Genomic DNA, 27,055 nt, shown 5'->3' with positions numbered 1-27,055 from the left:
ACAAAAAAAAACACAAAAACACACACACATACGCAGACACACACACAGAGACACACACACAAACACACACACACACAGACACACACACACACACACACACACACACAGACACACACACACACACAGACACAAACACACACACACAGACACACGCACACAGACACATACACACACACACACAGATACACACCAACACACATACGCAGACACACACACACACACAGACACACACACACAAAAACACACACACACACACACACAAAAACACAGACACACACACACAAACAAACACACACACAGACACACACACGCACACAGACACACACACACGCACACACAAACGCAGACACACACACACACACAAACACACACAGACACACACACACACACACAGACACACACACACACACACCAAAACACATACGCAGACACACAAACAAACACACACACAGACACACGCACACAGACACACACACAGACACACGCCCACAGACACACACAGACACACACACACGTGCACACACACACGTGCACACACACACGTGCACACACACACACACACCAAAACACATACGCAGACACACAAGCAAACACACACACAGACACACGCACACAGACACACACACAGACACACGCCCACAGACACACACAGACACACACACACACACACGTGCACACACACACGTGCACACACACACATATACACACACACACAGCCACACATATATACACACACTGAGGTACATCAATCAATGTGTCCCTGAAGTAAACACTTAACCCATACTTGCTCCAAAGGTGTGTTACCACTGACATATATGCTATTGAAAGTTGATTCCTTTTCTCTTTTTTCCTCTCGTTTTATCTTTCCTCTCTTTTTCCTCTCTCTCTCTCTTTCTGCTTGTTTGTTCTATGCAACGGATATGGCTGATAATAAGTCTTCTTAGTCAATTCATTGAAACGTCCACTTTTGACAGTATTACAGTTTAGCTTCCAGCTTTTCTAAAATGTATTTTAGCTCTTCACTTGGTTAATGCAGTTTAGCTTCCAACTCTAACAATTTTCCTGATTTTTTAGCGTGTAGTGCATTTGAGCTTTAAGATTTTTCGTACTATTTGTTTCATATTTCTGCATTTGTGAGTGATTATCGGTTAGAAAATGAACTCAGACCTCACAATGTTCTACGTGTTTTGTCATTATTCAACTTTTGAAGCCAACAGTTCAGTTTAGCATAAGCTTTTAACTTTTTAATGAAATTCATACGTATTAAAACGATTTCCACTTTTTCAACTATTCTCACTACTTCAACTTCTTCTTAATGATTTAAGCTATTCAACCAGTTTAGCTTTAGCAATTCAGCTATTCAGCATTCCCACGCATTTTCCGCAGGAAATGCATTTTCTAGTTACATTTATTATCTTTGTAAAGCACTTTGGTAACCTTGTTGTTTGTTTAAATTGTGCTATGTAAATAAAGTGGATTGGATTGGATTATGTCTCTCTCTTTCTCATGGGCGGGCCAAATTCTCTGGGTGGGCAAAACAGAAAAAGGGGAGGTAACCTTCCTCCTTATGACCTCATAAGAGGCAGATTCCAGATTGGCCCATCTGAGCTTTCATTTTCTCAAAGGCAGAGCAGGATACCCAGAGCTTGGTTTACATCTATCGCCATTTCTAGCCACTGGGGGACCATAGGCAGGCTAGGGGAAGTCACATTAATGTTAAAAAAAAGTGAAATTTTCATGCCATGAGACCTGGGACCTTTAAAGTCACAAAAATGTCAAGCAGCAAAAAAACATTAAATCATTTAAATGTCAGGTTGGTTGTCTTCTCAAACTTCTAGTTTCATACTTGTGTCTATTTCGACAGCATGCAGGTGGGATTTGTTCTGTGAGACACTCTTACCTTGGTATCTGAGCAGGACTGATCCACCCTGAGACCTCCGGCTGTGGAAGCGGATGGAGATCTGATTGCTGTGGCTGCGTACAACCAATCCCCTCATCAGGATGGACTCATTGGCCAGCATGGTGTTCTCCATGTGGCCCACATCTTCAAACACCACCTTGTCTCCCTCAGATAGATTCACATTCATCACCTGACAGAAAGCAGAGTAAGAATTAGACCATTTATGCGTCATATAAAAACAAAACAACAAAAGATCCAGATTCTGGGATCTCGAGTCTCTCAGGACCTGAAGCAGGAGACCAACATTGACTCAATCATCAAAAAATTACTAGCAGCTGATGACCTGTTCTGCACAGAAATCACAGAGGAGCAGATTTACCAGCCTGTCCACTCCACTCGGCATCAGCCAACCTGCTTTCTGCCCCCTCACAGCGAGGGAAAACTAATCACTACACATCTTCCGCCGCAGGCTAAAAACATCTCTTCCGACTGCACCTTGGATAAATAAAAAATGTACAGCTGCACTTTCATATGGCTCTTTGTAGTTTGGCTTATTTGAAGCTAATGTACTTGCACTTCTTGTTGTCCGGAGTTTGTACTTTCAAGGTTGAAAGCACTTAATTGGAAGTCGCTTTGGATAAAAGCATCAGCTAAATGACATGTAATGTAATGTAATTTACTATGGAAATGCCATTGCTGTTTTCATTGAGTTTGAACAATCTGCATTCATTGATCACCTGATTTACTAACACAGCATCTCATTACACAGTCAGCTCCTGGACTCGTCTATATCAACAAACTTTAATTTACGGGATTGTGCCGGTGCTGCCAGAGGTTCCGCCAGATGTCCCTCATTTTCGGCCGGATGTCCATCACCTTCCTCTTTCTTTGTGTTGGCGTTCTAAACTCCGGTGGATTTATGAGAACTATGGTTAACTGCTCCTCAGATCTCTGCAGGGTAAATCCAGACAGCTAGCTAGATTATCTGTCCAATCTGAGTTTTCTGTTGCACGACTAAAACAACTTTTCAATGTACACATGTTCCAACACAACAAGTTCCTTCCTGCGGTTATTTTGCAGAGGCACGGTTGTTTAATATGGCTCGGGAAAAAGGGAAGTTTGATACAAGCATTGGACCAAACCACTGTGAGGCAAGGGAGAACCGGCCCATCTCAACTCGACTCAGCTGGTCGAGTCTCCAGAGGCTGGTTTTAGAACGTAAGGGATGTCACCTGTTTCAACAGCCAATACACAAGTCAGCTGGTAAAGTCAGCTATAAACTATAGAAATAAAATGATCCATAATCCATTTTATTTTTATGTTACAAACAGCTAGCTAGTCGAAATGGCAGTTTTAGATGGAGCATCAACGAGCGCCCGAAAGCACGGTAATGTTATATGGTCAAGAGAGATAGAGTAGCAGCATATATCCAGCTACAAAAACCCTAAAAGCCACAAGTTAGACGGAAGTACAAAGAGGCGTTGTTATGGAGATGATACACCGTCTCGTCTCGTCTCATTGGTGTGAACGGGCAGGTTTCAGAACGCTGCAGACCAGCTCGTTGCAAGAAGTTGCAAGTTTCAAGGTAAAGAATGGACCTTCATGTTATTGCTAATTATTCCATATTTATTTTGGCATTCTTTACACTCATAGATGTGTGTTTTGTGTTTGTTTGTTTGCATTGTTTACTGTTTGTAACCCTGTTTATTTTCTTTCCTATTTGTACATAGTTATGTTGGTTTATCTTTGTTGAAGCTGTACTTCTGTATTAATCTCTTTGTACATTGTTCTAGACACTGTGTGTAAATTGATTGAGAGTGAGTGAAAACTAGAGTTTAATTTTTTGCATGCTTTAACAAATATGATGAAAAATGTATGTATTTAATTCTGATTACAGAGCACCAAGTGTGACCATATCCGAAAGTAATGCTGTTAACTAACCATATACAATGCCAAACACAGAGCCTCTGTCTGCCTGCTGCAGCAACACATATAAATGCCACTATTTACATATGTATTTGCCGCCATAGCCATTCCATCAGAATTACACTCAGCAACAGCAGTTCAACACATTATTCTGGCAATTTCAAAAGTGGCATAAAGGCTCTGCACAGTTTATCCATTGAGTGGCAGCCATTATTGTTGCCACACCGTGTACATCAGACTCAGAGTTTTCCAATTTTAGATGAGATAATCAAATGCTCCTATTATATAAAATGACTTCAGAGTGCAGAAGCGCCAGCGTGCATGGATTAAATTGACATCTGAAGCATTTTGCACTTATAATTTGTGAGGAAGGGGTTATTACTTGCACAGTTCAAGGGCTTGTTTGCACTTAAACTTGCACGAATTACCTAGTGAAAAAAAAACATCTGCACTCTGGTGAAGTGAAGAAGGTTGACCTGAGATACTCGGTAGGTAAGCTTGACCTCGGTGGTTCAAGCAATGTCTGTGAAGAGAAGTGCAGCCGGTGACAAACATTTTTATCATTAACAACATATCAGCATGTATCATAAGAAACAGCATTGGAAGTCTGCTCGGGCATAAATCAAAAGAAGAAAAAGAACAACGTAGAGCTCAGTGATTACACTGCAGATAGGCCTGATAATTGTCAGCTTGTCTCCTTCGTTGACAGCACGTCTGGTGAGAATTGCCGCTTTCATCAGCCTTTATCACAGCGGGTATATCTTTATTCAGGCGTTAAAAGGAAGGGGGAGTCTTGTCTTCACATGGCCCTCCATTAGATCATATCCTATCTCACCTAGCTGGGGGGAGAAATCCACAGCTCTCCTGAGGGAGTCTGTAGTGGTGTGTATCCACCGACAGAACACAAAAGTGTCAGTTAACAGTATATTTATATTACTGTATATGAACATCCAAACCAGACGGCAGACTATTGTTAGGGGTGCAACAATTGTGATTGTATAGGCTAAATATAAGAAAAATTGAAATAGTCTTGATGCAATTGCGTGTTAAAGCTATAGTGTATAGTTTCTGTCACCCCATGAAGAAATTTAAGTAATGACAACAAGCCTTACGTGATCACGCACGCACCACGTGTGTGGGGGGATATTGCAGTGTTCAGGAGTCTGTGAGTCTTGTTATCCGTGCTTTCACACTCCTGTAGGGCCTTCCTGAGGGAAGGGGTGTGAAGAGACGGTGTTGTGGGTGTATGTTATGTTGTCTTTAATGATGTTGTGGGACCCTGGTGATGTACATGTCGTGTAGTGATGGGAAGGCTGCTCCACAGATGAGTTGTGCAGTTTTTATAACACGGAGAGCTTTCCTGTCCCGACCATGGAGGATCTTCCAATCCCTTAAAGGGTAATTTATTAATTTTTTCAACCTGGACCCTATTTTTACATGCACTGGTGTCTAAGTGACTCATAATTGGTCCAGTATTGAGCGAGACCGCTGTAACCGGCAGCCATGAACTGGGTTGCAATATAACCCTACAGGACAAATGTGCATCGTCTATTTCCGTTCGCTAAAAGTGCTGTTTTTGCCGCTGACAGGCTCAGATTATTATTCTAAGTGTCTGACAACATTATGCAAAGGATCCCTAAGGAGATAGACCTTTTGGTTTAAGAGTAAAATATTTTATTTAACTAGAAACCGCTCCAAAAATCACCATCACCAAACCCACCAGACTCCATTTAAATAATCAGTACTTTTAGCGTGTATAGAGCCAGCATACTTCCACATGGAAATGGGTGAATTCAGGGTTTATTCCAACCAAACCAGAGTGGTGATTGGTGGAACAGTGGAAAGATGAAACAAGACGGGCTGAGTAGAGTCTGGTGGGTTTGGCAATGGTGATTTCGGGGATGTTTTGTTAAAAAAAAAAAAAAAAAAGGTCTCTCTGTAGGGATCCTTTCCATAATGTTGTCAGACACTTAGAATATTAATCTGAGCCTGTCAGTTGCAACACAGCACTTTTAGCGGACACAAATAGAAGGTGCGCAATTGACCAACAATGTTACATTGTAGCCAACTGCAACTGTCCGCTTAATACTGGACCAATTTTAAAGATTGTTGTTCCCATCAGTCACTTAGACACAAAAACATGGGAAAATAGGGTCCAGGTTGAAAAAGACCACTGTGCAGCACGTCATCAGCAACTGATGTTGCTTAAAGCTTTATTGTGTAACTTTTTTTAATTAATGGATGTCCGTTACATTCAAGCCATTGCCAAATGAGTTGCTACAGAGCTAATTAAGACTATCAGCTCCACACAACTCTCTGTATTTCTCAGTTTGGCAATGTTAAGAAAATGGACTGTATTTAGCTATTAAAATAGTGTCGCCGGTGACTTTCCCACGCAGAAAATCGAGCTAAGATAATGACCTCTTCTAAAAGAGTCCATCATGGTTTTTTTAAATAATTTCTCCTAGGAGCTTCAGCTCGTCCGCCCTCGCATCACCCAATTACCCACCTGCTACCCATTCCCTCTGATTAAATCTAGCACCATATATACTGGCATATTCCTTTACCTGGTGCCAGATTGTCTTTTACATTACACTAAGCTCTCCAGCATTCTATACCCGATTCCTGATCCTGCCTGTCTGAACCTCGGCCTGTTTCGTAACTCTGATGCCCTGCCAGTTATTTTGCCATCTGATCTTCTGTAATTTAGAAATAAACTGACTTCAAGAGTCGTGCTTGTCGGTTCTTACCTGATCTGTGTCAGGGATTGTTTGTATTCAAGTTTTGTGTGAAAGAGGGAGCTGATTCTGAAGGTGTATATTTTACCAGTCAATGTACAAATCTTTGTCAGCTTTGGTTAGCAACTGATTGTGGAAACAAGCTTCTTTCGCAGGATTTCATGAACTCAGACAACGAAGACGTTCAGTCCCAATATGGCCCTATAGTGTACACTTTTTAATCTGAAAAGCGCACACAAAGTAAGCAGGCGAGTGTGTGAGCTGCAGACGCTTGTCTATGTGTATGCAATGTTGAAATCAAGTATATGCATTCTGGGTCATAGGGAGAGGAGCTGAGACATCTACGGGACGTTCTAAGTAAGTTTATTTATATAGCACCTTCAAGAGTTACAAAGGCACAATAAAAGATGAAAGTGCAAATAAAAGACAGGAGCCACAGATATGAAATGCAGACATCAAGCTGAAAACATGAAAAGAATGATTCAAAACTGCAGCCAGAATCCTGAAAAAAAACTATGAAAATATGATCACATAACACCCGTTCTAGCCTCTCGTCACTGGTTCCCAGTGCAAGCTAGAGCTGATTTTAAGCTTCTTTTAACATATAAGGCCCTGCATGGACTCACACCACCTTATTTATCTGAACTTATTACACCATATACACCGGCATGCTCTCTCCGCTCCCTTGATGCTGGTCTCTGGTCATTCCTCTAGTAAACCAAAAATCAGTTGGTTATAGACCAGGGGTCTTCAACGTTTTTTAGGCCAGGGACCCCTTAGCTCAAAAAGAGACCGAGTAGGGACCCCCTACTGCATATATTGTAAACAACTGAGTTGCATATTAAACTGGGCCAAATGGATGAAAAAAAATGGTTTAAACGTTAAACAGTCATGTGGAAGGCACAGTGAATCTTTAAAGCAACACTAGATAACTTTTCACGCTTCAGTCTCCCTACAGCAGTAGTGTCAAACTCAACTTCACTAAAGGTCACACTGGAAAATGAGAATCATATCCAGGGCCAGACATGTACAGTAAATTGACATGCTTTTATTTCAGAGAAAAAGTCAAATATCTTTGACTGTATTTTTGCATTGATCATATAGTAAAGCCCTAACAAAGTCAGCAAGAAACTTCATCGTAGAGTTTAGCCCATCAAATAAAATTACATTTTTAGAAGCAGCTACCACACAGCCGACTTACAACAACCTGTTTCACAGCCTAAATATGAAAACTCTGCTTCTGGGGGAATTTCTGAGTCTCAAAGTCAGCAAATCTGTCAACTTGTGCTCTGAGTGTTGCGTATTTGCAGTTTGAAAACAGTTTCCCGTCTTTTTGGTTTGTAGCACAACTAGGCGAGCCAAAATGTATTGTGAACCAAAACTGATATGAGGGCCGGATCAAAATCTGCGAGGGGCCGAATTTTGCCCGCGGGCCTTGAGTTTGACACGTGTGCCCTACAGGTTGTCTCATTCGAACTACAGCTCGCACTACCCAATCTGGCAAACTTGTGTAATGTAATGGACAATTCCGCTTCCAACCTGTAGGGGGACCAAAGCAGGAAAAGTTCTCTAGTGTTGGTTTTAAGCCTAACTGTAGGGCTACCATAGCGGCTACCTTACCTATGGTAAGCTTATCTTCAATGTGTAATTTTGTTTTGCACAAATAGGCCAATTTATCTTTGCTATTACGTAATATGTTAGATACCCCCTGTTGAACATCTCTGCTATAAAGCATTGCCCACTGTGCCCCTCATCTGTAGAATGGCCCCCCACTACACGTTACAGAAGCTCACTCGGTTACCTATATCGGGATAGAAGATTTTGGCCATATGGCCCAGTCCTACTCCCAACGTGATCACAAGAATCTTGAACTGGATTCTCAATTTGATAGGAAACCATTGTGAAGAAATCCAAATTGGTGTTACATTTTACAAAATTGACCTTTTGGAGGACTTGGTCAGAAGCTTGGCTGAAGTCTTGCTAAGGCAGGTGAGAAGGAAATTGCAGTAGTCAAGAATGGAGGAAATAAAAGCGTGAATAATCATCTGCATATCAGCTAGGGAAACAATCATAGCTTTAAGTTAACTTTTTTGATCACCAGCCAACATGGCTAGTAGATCTTTTAAAGTTAGCAGCCAATCAGATTTTCCACTAGCCAATTTTTTACTCCAGGAAAATAAAACAAATGAGTGCTGCTGAATACATTTAAGCATCCATGTTTTATTTAAAAATATCTGTTTGGGTTGATGGCTGGCAGATATACATTAAAATATAAACATTTACTTTACTCTCAAAATTTTTTTTTTGTTAATCCTAACTTTATCATTTCATTTCAGCTACTTTGGTTTGTTTCGCGCAGTTCTGTTAGTTTCCAAGCCAAACACACACACAAAACCACCCAAATCTCTTACCTGAAAACAGACCAATCTGTAAACACTGACTTGTTGGATCATTTCTGCAGCTTGTAGTGTCACGGCTGGTGCGAAGGCAGGCAAGGTAGGACCCAAATGCAGTTTAAAGAGTTTTATTTTAAAGATGAGCAAAAACTTACTGGAGCAATAATCCAATACATCAGGGAAATCCACGACAGGGAATGCAGAAACAAAACAGAACGCACAGCAAAGAAGACGAGACGATCCGACAAGGGAAAACAGAGAGGCTAAATACACAAGGTAATGAGGGAACGAGAGGCAGGTGACACAACAGGTGGAACAAATCCAAAAAGGCGGGAAACAAACAAAGACAGGAAGAAAGCTAGACAAGACAAGGGAGACAAGACAGACTACAAAATAAAACAGGAAACCAAGCAAAACAGAGAAACAAGACTACACAATAAAACAGAACAAAATACCAAAACCCTGACATGTAGTTGAAAAACAGACGCTTCATTCATCACAGGCCAAATTGGCTAGTAACTTTACAATGTTATACCATCCAAAGTTCATTTTTATCGGCATTTGGCACGTTGGCGGGTGTAAATTTAAAGCCCTGGACGCAATGGCAGCCCACAAAACTACACCGTAAAGTTAACATGAAAATTGACAAAGCAGACAGATGAAAGGATCCAGGGAGTGTCATGTTGAAGATCATGTCGTTGCAGTTTCACGTCGCTATGGCAATCAGCTTAGGATCCCGCCTACACGGATGTGATGCTATCCGCAGTGCAAAACGAAACAGAGAGAAGTACTGGTACCAAAAGTGAGTTAAGTTGAGCCAACCATGCAATGGAAATGAAGCATAGGTAATCTCCATGACAACTGAGCAAACCGCAACCACTGATGAAGACCAGAAGATGCAGTTGAAAGCTCTGCAGAAAAAATCTAGCAAGTGAACCTTAAAATAAGATTATTTTGTCAAACTAATTGTCATATTATTCACATGTACGCTAGTCATCCTTATTTTACAAATTGGCACTGTGTTAGAAAGTTTTCCTTTTGCTTTTAAATGTAAAATGAGGGAAGAATTCATGACTGTCATCACTTGAACCCACTCATACTGCTTATATAATATATGACACGTACAGTCCATTATTCAATTACAGTGCACTCATTTAAAAGTGAAACTTTACTTGCAACCCACGTACAGTAAGAGTCCATCCAGCCTGAGCGCAACATGAATGACTCATAGTGTACGAGCTCAGCGGCCTCTGCAGCGTGCTTGTGAATAACAAGTCATAATGTGCCGTTAATGAACTCATGGACACAGCATCAGGATAATAGTGCGCTGAACAAAGGGCATCGCCAAGTAATCACATTATGCCTTTAGCTCAGGGATAATAAAACACTTGAGGGAACATTGGGAGACGTAATCCAATTTGCCTTGGCACCAGTCCAGCTTCTTCTGTATAACTGTACCTCACATAACATGATCATTAGGGGTGAACACACGTCTGGAAAGAGGTATTACTCTGATAATATAATGGATCACAATACACTTTCAAATTTCTGAACCATTGGCTGCAGTAAATTGAGATATGTCAACAAGTTCCCAAGTAAAACCTTTTGAAAGCTCCAGCAGGGGTTGTTGATGTCGTTTTTGTTGTACTGCAGTTGAGCTGAGATCACAGCGTGATTAGTGAACTGATTGTGGTTGACATGTCTGTCTATACTAAACAGTCCTGCACTCTTCTTCTAATAATTGTCAATTCCACTTTCTGCAGTCCATTAGCTTCACCCTCTTATAAACGCAGTAGCAATAGCACAAAAGCTGCGAAACACACATAAACTGTTAATTTGGTGTTTTAGATGCTGTGCCATATATTCTCAAGAAGAAGAAGAAGCGTAAAACAAGACTAAGTATACAGCCCCGCCAGCAGCTCTGTGATGCTGTACTTACTGACCTAGTCTCGCATTGCCAGACCTTCCTCCACAGCGCTGCGGAGGAAGGTCTGGCTATTCCACACAGCATTCCGGGATTATTGGTCTTATTATTATTACTTTTTTTGGGGGTGGCGGGGGGACTCTTTAGGGACCCCAGTATGCAGGAATACTCAAATTCATCATTTTAGAATAGGTGAAAATTACACGTTTACTGCATAAGATTGCCATTAAGTGGGCATGTCTGTAAAGGGCCATGCCAGTTTATCCCTCACACAAATTTAGCCTAACTTTGGAGAGTTATTTAGCCCCCGTCCTAAAAAGCTAGGATGGCTAATTGACTCCATATGTCATTAAGTTTCATATGAGGGCGGGTCCTTGAGCGGCGCTTCAGAGCCTCTGGCCTCACTGTCCACAATCAAATTTACCGGGAGCAACAACAAAAATATGCACAGTCCCTCAAAGAGGCAAGGTCACAGTTTTACTCCGATGCCATCAGAAACAGCCCAGGAAATTCCAAGCAGCTTTTCTCCACTGTAAACCACCTTCTCAAACCACAACCCCCCCCCCCCCCCTCCCCACTTACTGCCACAGAAGAGCAGTGCAATAAATTCATGGATTTCTTCACATCAAAAACTGCACATTTTCGCTCTGCCCTTTCTGCCCTTTTACCGATACCGTTAATTTCTTATTGGCAATTTTTGTCAGTAAAAATATTATTACATTTAAGACAAATCACAATACAAATACAGACCATTTATACAAAACGTATTATTGTCCTGTCTTAAAAAATGCCATTATCAGACCACTGCTCAAAAAACCCACTCTTGTTCCGGAAGTCCTATCCAACTATAGGCCTATCTCCAATCTCCCTTTCATATCAAAAGTACTTGAGAAAGCAGTTGCCACCCACCTTCAGGACCACCTCAAACAAAATAACCTCTTTGAAAAATTCCAGTCAGGTTTCCGCTCTGCCCACAGCACAGAGACTGCCCTTGTCAGAGTCACAAATGACCTCCTCATATCATCCGATGCTGGCTCTCCCTCCCTCCTCATCCTCCTGGACCTTTCTGCTGCATTTGATACCATTCCACCTCACCACTGGACTCAATGACACTGCCCTCAGTTGGTTCAAATCATACCTCACAAACCGGACAGAATACATCTCCCTGGGCCACTCCAAATCAAATCCACACACAGTTACCTGCGGTGTCCCCCAGGGGTCAGTCCTTGGCCCCATCCTCTTCATCCTCTACCTCACCCCCCTTGGCCAAATCATCAACTGTCACAAAATTTCATTCCACTGCTACGCCGATGACACACAGCTCTATGTAAATGCCACAGCTGAAACCCCACCCTCACAGTCATCCCCATCAAAACTCACCACCTGTCTGGAGGAGATAAAGGTATGGATGGAGCACAACTTACTTCAACTCAACAGCTCCAAAACTGAAGCCATCCTGGTTGGCACTCCTCACCAGACCAAATCATCACTCATAACCAGCATCACCTTTTCTGGCTCCAACATCCCCCTCTCATCAACAGTCACAAATCTTGGTATAAAAATGGACTCCCAACTCACTTTTGAAGCCCATATAAATCACCTATGTAAGACCTCTTTCTACCACCTCCGTAACATCTCAAAACTCCGCCCCATTCTCTCCCTCTCAGATGCTGAAAAGCTGGTTCATGCCTTTGTCTCCTCCAGACTGGACTACTGTAACGCACTTCTCATTGGGATTCCTAGAAAGAGTCTGCAGAGGCTGCAGTACATCAAAAACCCTGCAGCTAGGATCCTGATGAGAGTGCGGAAACATGAGCACATTACCCCCATTCTCCACCCACTCCACTGGCTTCCCGTCTCCACCAGGATTGAGTACAAGGTTTCCCTTCTCACACATCAATGCATCCATGGACATGCCCCCCCTACCTCAAAGAACTTATCAACCCACAAAACACAACACGCTCCCTCCGCTCCACTCAAACCTCCTCCACTTACCCAGAACCAGACTCAGGACAATGGGAGATAGGGCCTTCTGTGCTGCTGCCCCACGTCTGTGGAATGCCCTCCCTGACACCTTGAAGGCACCTCAATCCACTGACTGCTTTAAAAAAGGCCTTAAGACATTTCTTTTTAGCAAAGCTTTTGGTCCCCTTTAGAATTTTAGAATTTTTTCTTTTTTGTTTCTTTTCTTTGTTGTATTTTAAACTGCTTGTCTTTTGTGTTTCTAACCTGTAGCACTTTGAGATCTTTGATGAAAAGTGCATTATAAATTAAATGTATTATTATTATTATTATTATTATTATGATATCAGTATCTCCACTTTTTGAAAACCAGCCTGCTCTTAAAGACAGTGATGTGGGCCGGGAGCTGTGAAATACATCAGCAAAGACTCTTGCGTGCAATGTGCGGTTGATATGGTGCAGAAATTCAGGTAGGGGTCTTGTAAAAGAAAAATGTGGATCATTGGGTGTTGTTAGTTCTTACAATAAAATAAACAAACTAAATGACACAGAAATATGTTGGCTAGGGTGTGTGTGTGGTGTGGGAATGAGGCCTTTAAGGAGCTGGGATGACATAAGGGATTTTGTGCCATTCTCCAGTGACAGAAGTGTTTTTCTGAGGACTTTTATGAGGAATTGTGGAATTACTAGTAAGTACCATTAGATTAACTAAAAGTACATTACCCAGGCAATACAGATTATGGCTTTGGCTAACGCTTTACATAACTCTAATTAAAGGCTTGTAACTGTCTTGCTTCTTGTAGTTCAATACTAGTACTAGCACAATATTTACTGCTGGTGATTTGTACATGCATGCAAGTCTAGTATGCAGTTCACTATTTGATGCAAGATTAAATGCAACCTCAAAAATGTGCTGAAGGCCATCTTTTACAGTCTCAATGTATTTTTATTGTCAAATTTGACAAAATGGAAAATTCTATTAACAAAATTATTATTGTTATTATTATTATTATTAATAATTATTGTTATAATTATTAATGAAAGACAGAGAAATCGCCACAGACTATGCTAACTGGCATTTCATTGAACACAATGTTGATCACCTTCATCAGTCGGACACGGAGGGGCACAGTTAGGGGGAGACTGGGGTGCTGCTGACTCATCTGTTGTTAAGACTGCTAAAAGGGGCAGGGACAGTGATTTAATATGAATATCTTGCTAAACGTTTCCATGCACTGATTAAATGGTGATTAAATGTAGGCTAACACTAGTCTGTAGTTAGCTAGCTTATTTCACTATGGACATTAACAACAGGTTAATACCACTCACAGACTATAGGCTACCCACCTTTCTTGGTGAAAAACTGGGTTAAAAAACGGCAAGTTCATGAGTTCGCCACTTGTAAGAGACACAAGAGAGAAGCTCATGAACGAGCATGTTGCTACTGGTTGCTAAGACAACACAAACAAATTGTTGCTAGTGCGCGTTCCCGCCGAACACTGTATCCAGTTCTCTTAATACATCCATGAAGTTGATGAGCGGCAAACGGCGAGAGTTTGAAAGGAGAGACTGTCCTGCTCTAAATGAACGGAGACTGCTGAAAACCGCTTCTGCTGTTATAGACGTTAGCTTAGCTGTAGCCACACGGTCGGCAGCGATACAGAGACTCTAGCGTCACTTGACCCTTTAATGCCTGAGAGACTTGTCTGCTTACCATAATGATTTCAAATGTGTTTCAACTGTTGTAAATATTTGTTAACTAAACAATGGGGAGGTAGTGTTTGGTAACTGTTAAAAGTGCATACTGCTTCGGGGTTTGTAGCAAACATGGTGAGATAAAGGGCTAATATGAGCTAATTTAAAATGCTTTTGATGTTATGTATGGTGTTGGTTTAATTTGTTTAATTACTACTTTTATATATGGGTAAAAAGTACTATAAAAATGGTTAAAAATATGATAAAAATGTGTATATTCGTTTCTTTGTGTTAAAGGTTTTTCACCTGCTACTGCTACTGGTAGAAAAGACAAAACTGTTAAGCAGCTTAAGGACCTACAAAAAATCCAAAATGCCTTCTTTGGCTGAAGCAATAACTCAAATTGTACTACTGAAGTGTGCCAAAATAAAAGAAGGAAAAAAGGAAAGGAAGTGTTTGGTCATTGAGTGAAATCCAGTTTTTTATTCCGGGGTGGATGCATCAAATCCTTTTCAAGTGGGGAATCTGCACAAAAATCAGAAGAGACTTGACAGTAGTTCTGGTGCATCTACTGACTGCAACTAAACACCGTCACTGAGTGCGCTAAGGCAGGACCAAACCATTTCATGCAGCTACAGGGGGGTGGTCGGTCAATATGGATGTTTACTTTTTGGTCAATGGGGATATTTAACTTTTACTGCCAAAAACAAGTAAAAACAAAGAGATCATCAATTTTATTATTATATTTGAAATATATATACTGAATGATGATGGCTTAATAATTTTATATTAGTTTTTACATACTTTTTGGGGCCCCTGTCAGTCATGGGCCCTTGGAATTGTCCTAACTTCCCCCCCTATATGGCGCAGCAGATGAAAAACACATCAAGCTTATTTCCCTTCAAAATTGGAAAATGTCCAGCAGTGCCATCAGCTCAGAACTGGCCGAAACCGGTGGGACCCAGGTACACCCATCTACTGTCCGGAGAAGTCGGGCCAGAAGTGGTCTTCATGGAAGAGTTGCAGCCAAAAAGCCATACCTCCGACATAGAAACAAGGCCAAGCAATGGCACGAAAACATAGGAACTGGGGTGCAGAAAAATGGCAGCAAGTGCTCTGGACTGATGAGTCTCAGAAAATTTGAAATATTTGGCCGAAGGGCTGTAGAGCGGTACAATAATGAGTGTCCGCAGGCAACAGTGAAGCATAGTGGAGGTTCCTTGCAAGTTTGGGGCTGCATTTCTGCAAATTGAGTTGGAGATTTGGTCAGGATTAATGGTGTCCTCAATGGTGAGAAATACAGGCAGATACTTATCCATCATGCAATACCATCAGGGAGGCGTATGATTGGCCCCAAATGTATTCTGCAGCAGGACAACGACCCCAAATATACAGCCAAGGGACTATATTCAGTGTAAAGAAGAACAAGAAGTCCTGGAAGTGATGGCACGGGCCCCACAGAGCCCAGATCTCAGCATCATCGAGTCTGTCTGGGATAACATGAAGAGACAGAAGGATTTGAGGAAGCCTACATCCATAGAAGATCTGTGGTTAGTTCTCCAAGATGTTTGGAATAACCTACCAGCCGAGTTCCTTCAAAAACTTTGTGCAAGTGCAACTATAAGAATTGATGCTGTCTTGAAGGCAAAGGGTGGTCACACCACATATTGATTTGATTTAGATTTCTCTTCTGTCCATTCACTGCATTTTGTTAATTGATGAAAATGGTACAGTATTTCACAATTGCTAAAACACTAAACCCCATTCTCTGAACCCAATGCTCAGTGGCCTAAACCCACTTGTCGAATCAGTCACTTTGTAGGCAAAACCGTAAACAAGGTCAGGTAGTTAAGACCAGAGATGGCAAAAGTACTCACTTCCCGTACTCAAGTAGAAGTACAGATACTTGTGTTAAAAAATACTCTGGTAAAAGTAGAAGTACTGATTTAACTTATTTACTCAAGTAAAAGTAACAAAGTATAGGCTTGGAAATTTACTTAAAGTATAAAAGTAAAAGTAGCCTTGCGAATGACAACCATTTTTTACGCAAAGCTACCTGGACCACAAATGTTACTAGAGGTCAAGCTGAGAAACTTCAGTGGACATAGAAAAAAGGCTCTTTATATGCCATTGTCTACATTTTAAATGGATGTCTGCCAATATGCCTAAAACATCACATATATGATTATTGTGACAGAGACTGGGACTCCAGGTTAATACGATTCTGACTAAATAGCAAGATATGAATTCAGTTGTGATTCTGTGAGAATTCACAGATCCAGTTTCTCTTTTTTAATCTCCCCCTTAACATTTAAAGGAATCTACATGTATGTGTGTGTGCTCAAATATGGCTTCTGGAAAGAAAATAAAGAAGTAAATTAAGAAGTTCCCCATACTTTAAGAGTTGCGCAGCACATTGGCCAGGAGTCATTCTTGATGCCTACTATCTCAAACATCTCTCTCAGATAAGGCCAAGGATGTCTTGCTGCTTGTCTGCCAATTTCTTCATTTTCAATCATGTCGCCATCCATACTACTATGTGCTAACGTTACCACCATCAAGCCGCAATGATTTGCCGAATGAATGCAGAATGCCGCCGAATCTGTCGAGTCGTCTTGTAGTGGTGTGTCAAGTGCAACGTACAGTATATTCCCATCCAATTAGATTGAATGTGGTATTGATGACGCGGAAATACGGTAACTCCAGTGAAATTATTTGAAACTTGTTAGTGAGGACTAAATTTGGACTGTATTTAAAGCTGATTCTGGTTTCCAACTTCGCCCCAGGTGTGTCTGTTAAAACACGGACGGAGACAACTTCTCTCTTTTGATGCTTTATTAAGATCAAGCAACGCAACCTAGGTAACAGGTGAACAGAAACAACAAAATCACTAGCTAACTTACTTTAAATTTGCAAGAACTATAGACCAATACAACAACAGGCTTAAATGAACTGACAACGTAAGTTATACGACTTACAGTTCTTAAGGATGCACACACACGATCTCAACTGATTATCCTCCGGACAGCTAGTCTCTTTTTCTTTTTGCTCCGTGTGTCGTTATGTGAGGTGCGTGTCCGTGCTATTCTCCGACATGACGACCTCATGTACAAAACTAAAGTAACGAGCCAATTTTGTAAAATGTAAGGAGTAGAAAGTACCGATATTCATGTTAAAATGTAAGGAGTAAAAGTTAAAGTTAAACACAACTACAACACAGCTGTCATCGTTTACACACAACAACTCAAAATTGTTCACACTTGTTTCTAATGATGTGATCAAATCAGTTGTCTAGAATATAAGCCAGTTCAGAGTACACAGGTGGCCCAGGTATGTTGAATGTTGATACCACAATGGATGGAAACAATGTGAGAGGCAGAGGAGGAAGAGGAGGAAGAGTTCGTGTAAGAGGTGGTGAACGAGGAGGAAGAGTACAAGGACAACGAAGAGCAAGACCAAGAATAGTAATTTCAGATCAAATTCGGGCAACTGTGATAGACCATGTTCTTGTTCATGGAATGACAATGAGGGAAGCAGGACAAAGAGTACAACCCAATTTGACCAGATTCTCTGTTGCCACCATAATCAGGACATTCAGAGAAGAGAACAGGTAAATGTAATGTTTTTCTAATTTGTGCGACTGAAAGTTTACTGTATACATTTGATATAGTACATCAGTTTGTCAATAGAAAGGGGACTGGGGAAAAAAGAAAAAAAGATTTACAATACATTTTACATATGAATGTGATGTCCATTACTACTGTTTCTGTATGTATACATTTGTAAGAGTATTTTCCCTTTTGTAGAATTGCAAAAGTCTTGACTACCAAATGAGGGTGGAAGGACTCCTTTGTTATCCCAACAGCAAGAGGCTCTCATTGTTGATATGGTCCGTCAAAACAATGCCATCCGACCATGGAAATACAGCAAAGAGTTGTAGAAGACAATGTAAACTTTGAAGGAATCAACAGTGTCAGCCTTTCTACCATTGCCCGTGTCCTCCATCGCAACAGGGTACGCATGAAGCAAGTGTACAGAGTACCCTTTGAGTGCAATTCAGAAAGGGTCAAAGATCTACGATATCAGTATTTGCAAGGAAGTGTACACTTTCAGCACCGATGCTTACAGTACAAGTTTCTAGCCTACAGTTATTGTCCTATACTGTTACTGTAACTGCACTATATTGTAGTGTATGTAAATCAGGAGTGCATATACATACACTTTTGCAGAAGTATGTCTTTCTGTAACACTTACTAAACTATTTATTTATCTCTTTCATATATAGAGGGTGTTTGAAATGGATTCCATGGAAAGGCCCCATGAATATATTTTTGTAGATGAAGCAGGGTTCAATCTGGCGAAGAGGAGAAGGAGAGGCTGGAACATAATTGGCCAACGTGCAACGTGTGTAATACGCTTTTCATTTAGAGTTGTCTTTGTTCTTTGGGCTTACTTTATTTTCATGCTGAAAATACAGAAATTCAATACTGTATTACTTGCAGTACTTGCAGTATGCAATATATTTGCTGTACTGAGTTGTGAATTATTTACTTTTATTTATGGCAAAATTATTTTGTATATGCAATAAACATTTTTTCTCTGTAACTACATGCCCTGGACGCTGTGTTCTCAATTTTTTTATGTAGTGTCTAATGAATGCTGATGAGTGTTTATATATTGACTGGCTGTGTTTATGTTTTGAAAGCAATGTTTGATTTTGCCAGAAGAGTCAGGGGTTTTGTGAATGTACTTTAAAAACTGGGTTTTGTGTTTAAAGTTTTGAGAACATGGGTGAAGGTTTCAAGAAATGTGTCTTAGCAATTGTGAAATACTGTAACACTTCCATTTTTGAAAGCATTCTTAGTTTACAGCATTTTTTCATACCTGCCTAAAACGTTTGCACAGTACTGTATATATATATTATGTAAAGGCAAAATTTACCATCTCTATAAGCAGTGCAATGGACAGTTCCTGAAAACCAAATGAGTTAAGCTGTGTATATTTAGAGTGCAATCACTTTCTCCACATCCTCTATACTGAACCGAGGACTTCCAATATGGCTGCCACAGGGTGTGTTACACTACCAAAAAACCTTCTATTGAAATATAGTCCTCTTTATTCCATCATGTAACGAACATATTTACATACAGAATAACTAAATCCTTATAAATACTCTTATATCATGCAGCGACGCAGCAGAGAATAGAGCACAATGTGTGCTGTGGTGTAAAGAGAAAAGCCTCTCTGACATCCGTTTACTTTATAAAAAAGCAACAAAAGACAGCTGAATAATTCAACTAGCACTCCCTCATTAAATACAAGCTGACAACTTTGGGGGACAGCATGGAGGATGAGAGCAAAACAGGGACAGATGGAACCCTGGGATATGGTGTTGACTAATGGATCAAAGTCTATCTATATGTGTGTGTGTGTGTGTGTGTGTGTGTGTGTGTGTGTGTGTGTGTGTGTGTGTGTGTGTGTGTGGAGATGAGTGAAAACAAACTACATCAACACAAAGAGAGAGATGGAGAGAAATGAGTGGGAGCCCCACTGTAATGCAAAATCATAGGCGCACGTTACACTGTTGTATTATATATTCTCCCGTTCTCCTCTGAGACTCTTTGTTGAACTTGCTTTTTTGTGTGTGACGCATGCAGAAAGTCAGGCCCAGCAGGGAATAAGAGGACTTTATACCTCTAATTGCTCTCCTCCTTGAAAACATCACACTTCCTCCATCTATCCATCCATCCATCCATCCACAATTACAGCTCTATAATCTGCTGAACCTGCCTCTTAGCTGCATCAAGCTATGTTTTATGTATTCAAGTAATATCACTGTCCCTATCATGAGATGGAAATACTATAAAGTCCCTGTGCGTTCCTATAAGGAGACGTAGTATGTGTCTGACTGTGTGTGTCTGCTAATTAACTGCGGTAATTAAGAGGGAGGTGAGTAAATGATGGAGTCGAGGGAACATCTGTTTCAGCAGGAGAAGTGGGTCACAGTAGCGAGAGAACAAAGACAGAGTGAGGCGTCCCACACCCGTCAGTAAAGGCCACTGATGATCAAAATCCAGTTATTTTTTTCTCCTCACTAAAGTGTGATTTATGGTTCTGCAGAGGCTCCACGCAGAGCTTTTTCCGTAGCCTACGTAAGTGGCCTGAAGTTTATATTTGTGCGTTGGTGTGTGCGTCAATCTCTTTAAGAGAATAGCAGGGCCGGCGTGTGTGTGTGTGTGTGTGTGTGTGTGTGTGTGTGTGTGGTAGAACGAGTAAGAGAGTGACGGCGATTAGTTTGGGAGTGAGTAGCGACTCTAGAGTCATAGTGAGAGAAACAAAGTGTCTCCCCTGTTCTTCTGACCAACTCCAACACTGATTTTCAAAATTCAATAATATACTAACACAATACACTATGTCCACCAAAACAATGCAAACATGTCTCAAAATCAAATAATTCTTCCAAAACATTAACACATGTTCTCTTCCAACAGGAACATTTAGTCAATCACTGCACAATGTCATACAAAACACTAACATCAGATGGAATTACAGAAACTGCATTATTTTATGTGTCAGGTCTGCCCTTATACAATAGACAATAGTGATTGTATTGATCATAGATTGTGTTTTGCACTGAAGTTTCTCTTGTAGCCTCTCTACATTTTTGTTTTGTTTAGTAAATGCATGCATATTTTTTTTCAAGATAAGGCTTTTCCACCTTTATTTGACAGGACAGCTAGTTGAGAAAGGGGAGAGAGAGAGAGGGGGAAGACATGCAGGAAATTGTCACAAGTCGGATTTGAACCCTGGACCTCTGCGTCGAGGCATAAACCTCCAAGTATATGTGCGCCTCCTCTACCCACTGAGCCAACCCGGCCACCATTTTGTTTCTTTTGCTGCAGAGATACAATACAAAAAATAAATGACCCATCTCAGAGTATGAAAAAAAGGAGACAGAGACAGAATTGTCCTGGTACTCCTCTTCCTCTCCCTCGTGAAGGCATTTTTCTTATTTTCTGTGTTCATCTACAGTATATTGTTCAAATAGGTCCTCTTTTACTGTACTACCATATGATCATGGGATTGAAAGAACCTCAACACCTGAGTGTGTTTCCTAGAAGGGAATCAGCTGTGACTGATCTATTTGTATAACTTCAATCAGCTGTTTCTCAATAAATGCATGTATAAAATGCAGGGGATATATTTGTGTTTAAATTTACAATACGATCAGCTGTTCACTTTGACTTTAGCCTATAAGTTAGGTTTAGAACATAATGTTATCTGTTCTGACATACAGTGTGAAAGCATTTGTAAATTTGTCAATAATAATCCATTGTTTTGGTCTTGGTGGAGCTTGTGTGTAAAAGAAGTTCATGTTACGGGCAGCTCTCTCCCTGTCCTGTCTGGGGTGTTTTTTCCCGGTGTGTCTGTTTGTGTTTGTGTCTTGTCTGTGTTTGTTTCTGTGTGGAGTGCTGGAGGCGTGATCCGAGATCTAGGTCAAGGGGCGCGGCTGCTTCAACTCTGCTCAGCCGATCTCCGCAGCTGCAGCTCATCATCCACAATCACCAGCAATACTTAACCCGGGCTGATCTTCCTGTTGGCGCCAGTTCGTTAACTTCAACCCCTGTGGTAACTTGGTCCTAGCTCGTAGTATTCTAGTTTGCCTTTTGTGATTCCTGCTGTAACTTACCCTGTGTCTCCCTCCTAGTCTTCGCTCAGCCCTGCTGCAAATCTCCACGGCGTCAGCGTGCGCCTAATCTCACCCGGCAGCTTTCCGTCTTCACTTCAGGAACCCACCAGTGATTCTCGCCTCAGCCTGTCTTCTCTCGTGTCCCGAAACTGCTGGACCCCTCCACGTTGGCTCGCCTCCGCCTGGGACCAGTCAGGAGCTTCCCGGCTTTGAACCCTTCGTTTGTGTGTCTCTGAGTACCCGTAACTTCATTAAACCTTATTTAACTGCTCGACTGTATCTGTGTGTTACCTCTGCGTTCTGGGCCGAAACTAACACTTAACAGTTCAAGCATTTTAAATTTGTGTTAACTGTATGCATTTTGTGTCAAAGCAACAAGAAATGTGTTAATTGTATAGCCTTCACAGACAGATGTGCTAACTGTGTTAAGAGTTTAGGAAAGTTGTTAAAAGTATTGAAAAACGTGTCATAGCGATTGTGAAAAACTGTAATCCACCACTAAAAATAGTTCCTAACAATTGCACTATTTGCTCCGGTTACAGCGACTAGCTGTTTTAAGAATGACTAAGCCTTTTATAAATGAAACTATGTATTTGTCTCTCCAGTATGGACTAATGGGCCTGGGGCTGAGTGCCAGAGATGGGCCCGGTGTTGCACCGAAAGCTGTGACCCATCAGGATCTGTGACCGCAGAGGGCGCTGCTGCACATCGTCTGCCCGTGCGTGGTAGACAACGGAGGGCGAAGAAGAGCGTCTACGTAAACAGCGTAAACATTAATACATTATATCGACGGGTGCAAGCTGTATGATTATTCGTGGGTTGTTATTGCTTCCTAAGGAGAAAGAGTAAACCGCTGGTGACCATAATAACCACCTCAGTAGTAACATATGTTTATCAGAAAGTAAATAAAATATATTAAAGTACATTTTCTCTGAAATGTTTCTATTTCTTTTTGACTGTATGTACGAGTTACATTTGTAATAACCTACCTAAAAATAATCATATTCTACTGTAAAGAAAAGAGAACTAAATAGTTAATGGACCAGCACATTGGTAAGTTGTCAGAATGTGTGGCCTCACTGTAACTGCTTAATGAATGAGTCAAACTTCAAAATATTGTTTGGGCTAGTTATGCCATCTCTTCACACTAATATGGACACATATTTTCTTATTTTGAGTCATCACAGAGTGAGTATCTCAGAGGTCACCATATATGACAATGATCAGCCGTCAGAATGTGTGGCCTCACTGTAACTGCTTAATGAATGAGTCAAACTTCAAAATATTGTTTGGGCTAGTTATGCCATCTCTTCACACTAATATGGACACATATTTTCTTATTTTGAGTCATCACAGAGTGAGTATCTCAGAGGTCACCATATATGACAATGATCAGCCGTCAGAATGTGTGGCCTCACTGTAACTGCTTAATGAATGAGTCAAACTTCAAAATATTGTTTGGGCTAGTCATGCCATCTCTTCACACTAATATGGACACATATTTTCTTATTTTGAGTCATCACAGAGTGAGTATCTCAGAGGTCACCATATATGACAATGATCAGCCGTCAGAATGTGTGGCCTCACTGTAACTGCTTAATGAATGAGTCAAACTTCAAATATTGTTTGGGCTAGTTATGCCATCTCTTCACACTAATATGGACACATATTTTCTTATTTTGAGTCATCACAGAGTGAGTATCTCAGAGGTCACCATATATGACAATGATCAGCCGTCAGAATGTGTGGCCTCACTGTAACTGCTTAATGAATGAGTCAAACTTCAAAATATTGTTTGGGGTAGTCATGCCATCTCTTCACACTAATATGGACACATATTTTTTTATTTTGAGTCATCACAGAGTCAGTACCACTACTACTGAGAGTGTAACAGCTTTCATCACTCCTGTGAACAGGTGGTTTTCAGCAGGGCAGGTCACATATTTTGATAGGCCTACTGTCAAATTACGTTACCCCAGGTCTATCGTGATTTTGCCAGGGGAAAAGCATTTGGAATGTTCAGGTGTGGTCACATGGTCTGACGACATTTGACAGCGATACGAATAGAGAATACAGAATTGTGTAGCATCCATCCACAGGTATCCATCGACTAATAAAAATAAAATAAAAAATGGATGCAACTGAAATTGAGCAGCTGAAGGTTTTCTTGCTTCATGGGCAGTTCCCAGAGGGAGCTGACAAGCACCAACGTTTTTCATTAAAAAGAAAAGCGTCCAATTTCTCCGTGATGGGTAAGTAGCCTATCGTTAATTAGTAGGCTAGGCTATGGCCTAACAGTTACCGTGAGATAATTGTGTTTACAAGTAAACCTCGGTGAAATAAGTGCATATCACGTACATGTAGTTCTAAATATAACTGCAGCATTATTTTACGTGCTCAAATTTAGAAATTGTAAAATCATTAACTCCAGGTTCATGCTGGAAACCGTTCTTTTTCCATGCAGTAGCCTATATGAACTTGATCACGCATCCAAAACCACCAGGATGTCAGGCTTAATGAATAGGCCTAGCCTATATCTTCTGTGCATGCATGTACAGATGCACAATTTTCACAAAAGTTGCATACATAAGCATAAATGATTAAGTATGTCACCGTTTTTGAAAATATTAACTATTTAAATAGCGGTCAGTTACACTGACTTACTCCCTTAAATTCTCTTTATTAATCTAGTTCTTCTAAAAAACATTGCTCTCCAGAATTCCTTTGCAAAATATCATTTAATATCAAAGGTATCTCGTCATCTTATGACTGATGGATTAACTGCCGCCTCTCATTACTATATCTAGTACATTCTTCAATAACATGTTCTATGGTTTCCTGTGTTAAATACACTACACATACCATCAGCATGTTTTTACAACTATCTTGTGCTATTATTCCATGCCACTTGTTGCAGGACAGTAGACAAGTTGTTGCTCCAACTTCCTCGCCCCAATTATTATGTTCCACCTGCTTTAAGCATCTATGAGTATGACCAATTACATATGATATTCCACAGAAAACCAGCTTTATTACATCAGGAGGAAGGGCACACTGTTGGAAACTGCCAGCAAAGTTGTGAGCACAGCAGAGGAGGCAGATCAAATCTTTCGTGAATTTCACTGTGGAGACATCAGTGGGCATCCAGGCCAGTTGAAAACAAGAGATGCCATATCGCAGCGTTTCTACTGGCCTGGCATGTCAGCAGACATAGAAAAATGGGTAGGCTCCTGCACTGTAAAGAAGACATAGATGGATGGTCCAGTTTGAGGACATTGTTAACTGAATAAATTGAGGACATTGTCATTGTCATTAACTGAATAAATTGGCTTAATACATTAACATCTGTATTCCCTAAATAAATGTTTGCAGGTGTCACAGTGCACAGAGTGCCAATCAAAGAGGAAATCTATCAAACTCCAACCAGAGTTCACCCAAATAACGGTATCAACTCCAGAATTTCATTTAAAACAGAGTAGTTATAATAGCTGAAAACTATTTTGTTTATTATGTGAACATTATCTATTATTATCTATTAACAGACAAAGGCTCCATTTGAATTGGTGGGGATGGACCTAATCGGGAAGTTGTCAAAAACGGACAATGGCAATCAATACATCTGCGTGATGATTGATTACAGAACCAGATGGGCGCAGGCATACCCCATGAATCAAAAAAATGCCGTGGAGGTCACAAACTGCCTCCTTAAGTTTGTGTATCAGTTTGAGGTTCCCAAAAGAATACTGACAGACAATGGCAGGGAGTTTGTCAATAATGTAAGTAAAGTGTTTTCTGATGTAAATGTAAATGTACAATGGTTTGCTGTGGCAAGAGTTACATGGATGCTTGCATGTCTTCTGTAGATCAACACAGAGGTATGCAACAAGCTGGGGATCAAGAGGAGCCTGTGCGCCCCCTACCACCCGCAGACGAACGGACTGGTGGAAAAATTTAATGACACCATTCAGAAGTAAAATATTATTACCATATAAAAGTAAAATATGATGCGATAGCTACTTATGTCATGACGCCTTGGCATCAAAGTGGGGGGGGTGGCTTGAGGGGAAGAGGAAGCACTGGCATTAGACTTTGGGCTCCCCAACCTGTCACAAACACACACACACACACACACAGATAATTGATTTTCAGTTTTGTTCTATAGTTCTGTTCAACATCGTTAACATAGCAGTGTAACAGTAACAATTACACTATCACTTTTTCAGTGCTCTTGGGAAACTTGTCAAAGACAAGCCCAATAACTGGGATAAATATTTGGATCCTGTTATGTTTGGCTTGCGGACCAAGAAACAGCTGACAACGCAGTTTTCCCCCTTCCACCTGATGTTTGGAAGGGAGGCACGTTATCCGTCTCAGGTCCCTGAGCGTTTTCAGGTGAAATAACATTTACAGACTTGGTCAAATGTCCACTGAAACATAATATATACATTTAACAGCTGTGACATATAGATTACATCTTTACTTACATGTCTCCACAGATGCAGCACTCCATGGAGAACGATTTCCTGGCTGAAGAGGTGGCCATTGACATCCAGCGCCACGAAGAGATCATGAGGATTGTGGAAGAGAACACTAACAAGAAGCAGGACAGAATCAGGGGAAGGACAAGACAGAAGGGTCTTGTGTTACCAGTTGGGGCCCTGGTATGGCGAAGAAATGTGAGGAGCCAGCAGAGGAAAGGGGGGAAACTCGACCCCGAGTACTTGGGACCTTTTACAGTGGCCAAGGTCGACGGGAAAAGTGTGGACCTGATCGACACCAATGGCCGCACTTTCCCCAAGGTCAGCATCGACCACTTGAAAATGT

The 27,055-nt window shown here is 41.0% G+C and overlaps 1 protein-coding gene across 1 annotated transcript in view; it reads right to left on the bottom strand.

Moving 5' to 3' along the window:
- Nucleotides 1-1,826: 1,826 nt before the first annotated feature.
- The window catches only part of LOC116041127 (seizure protein 6-like), a 222,950-nt gene continuing 197,721 nt past the window's right edge, over nt 1,827-27,055 (bottom strand). The window contains exon 4 of the mRNA XM_031286987.2: nt 1,827-2,090. Within this exon, the coding sequence (XP_031142847.2) occupies nt 1,827-2,090 (264 nt within the window). The remainder of the gene's footprint in view (nt 2,091-27,055) is intronic.

The sequence above is a fragment of the Sander lucioperca genome, chromosome 5 (assembly GCF_008315115.2).
Source record: "Sander lucioperca isolate FBNREF2018 chromosome 5, SLUC_FBN_1.2, whole genome shotgun sequence".
Classification (NCBI taxonomy): Eukaryota; Metazoa; Chordata; class Actinopteri; order Perciformes; family Percidae; genus Sander; species Sander lucioperca.
This window is presented reverse-complemented; position numbering and strand designations above follow the sequence as displayed.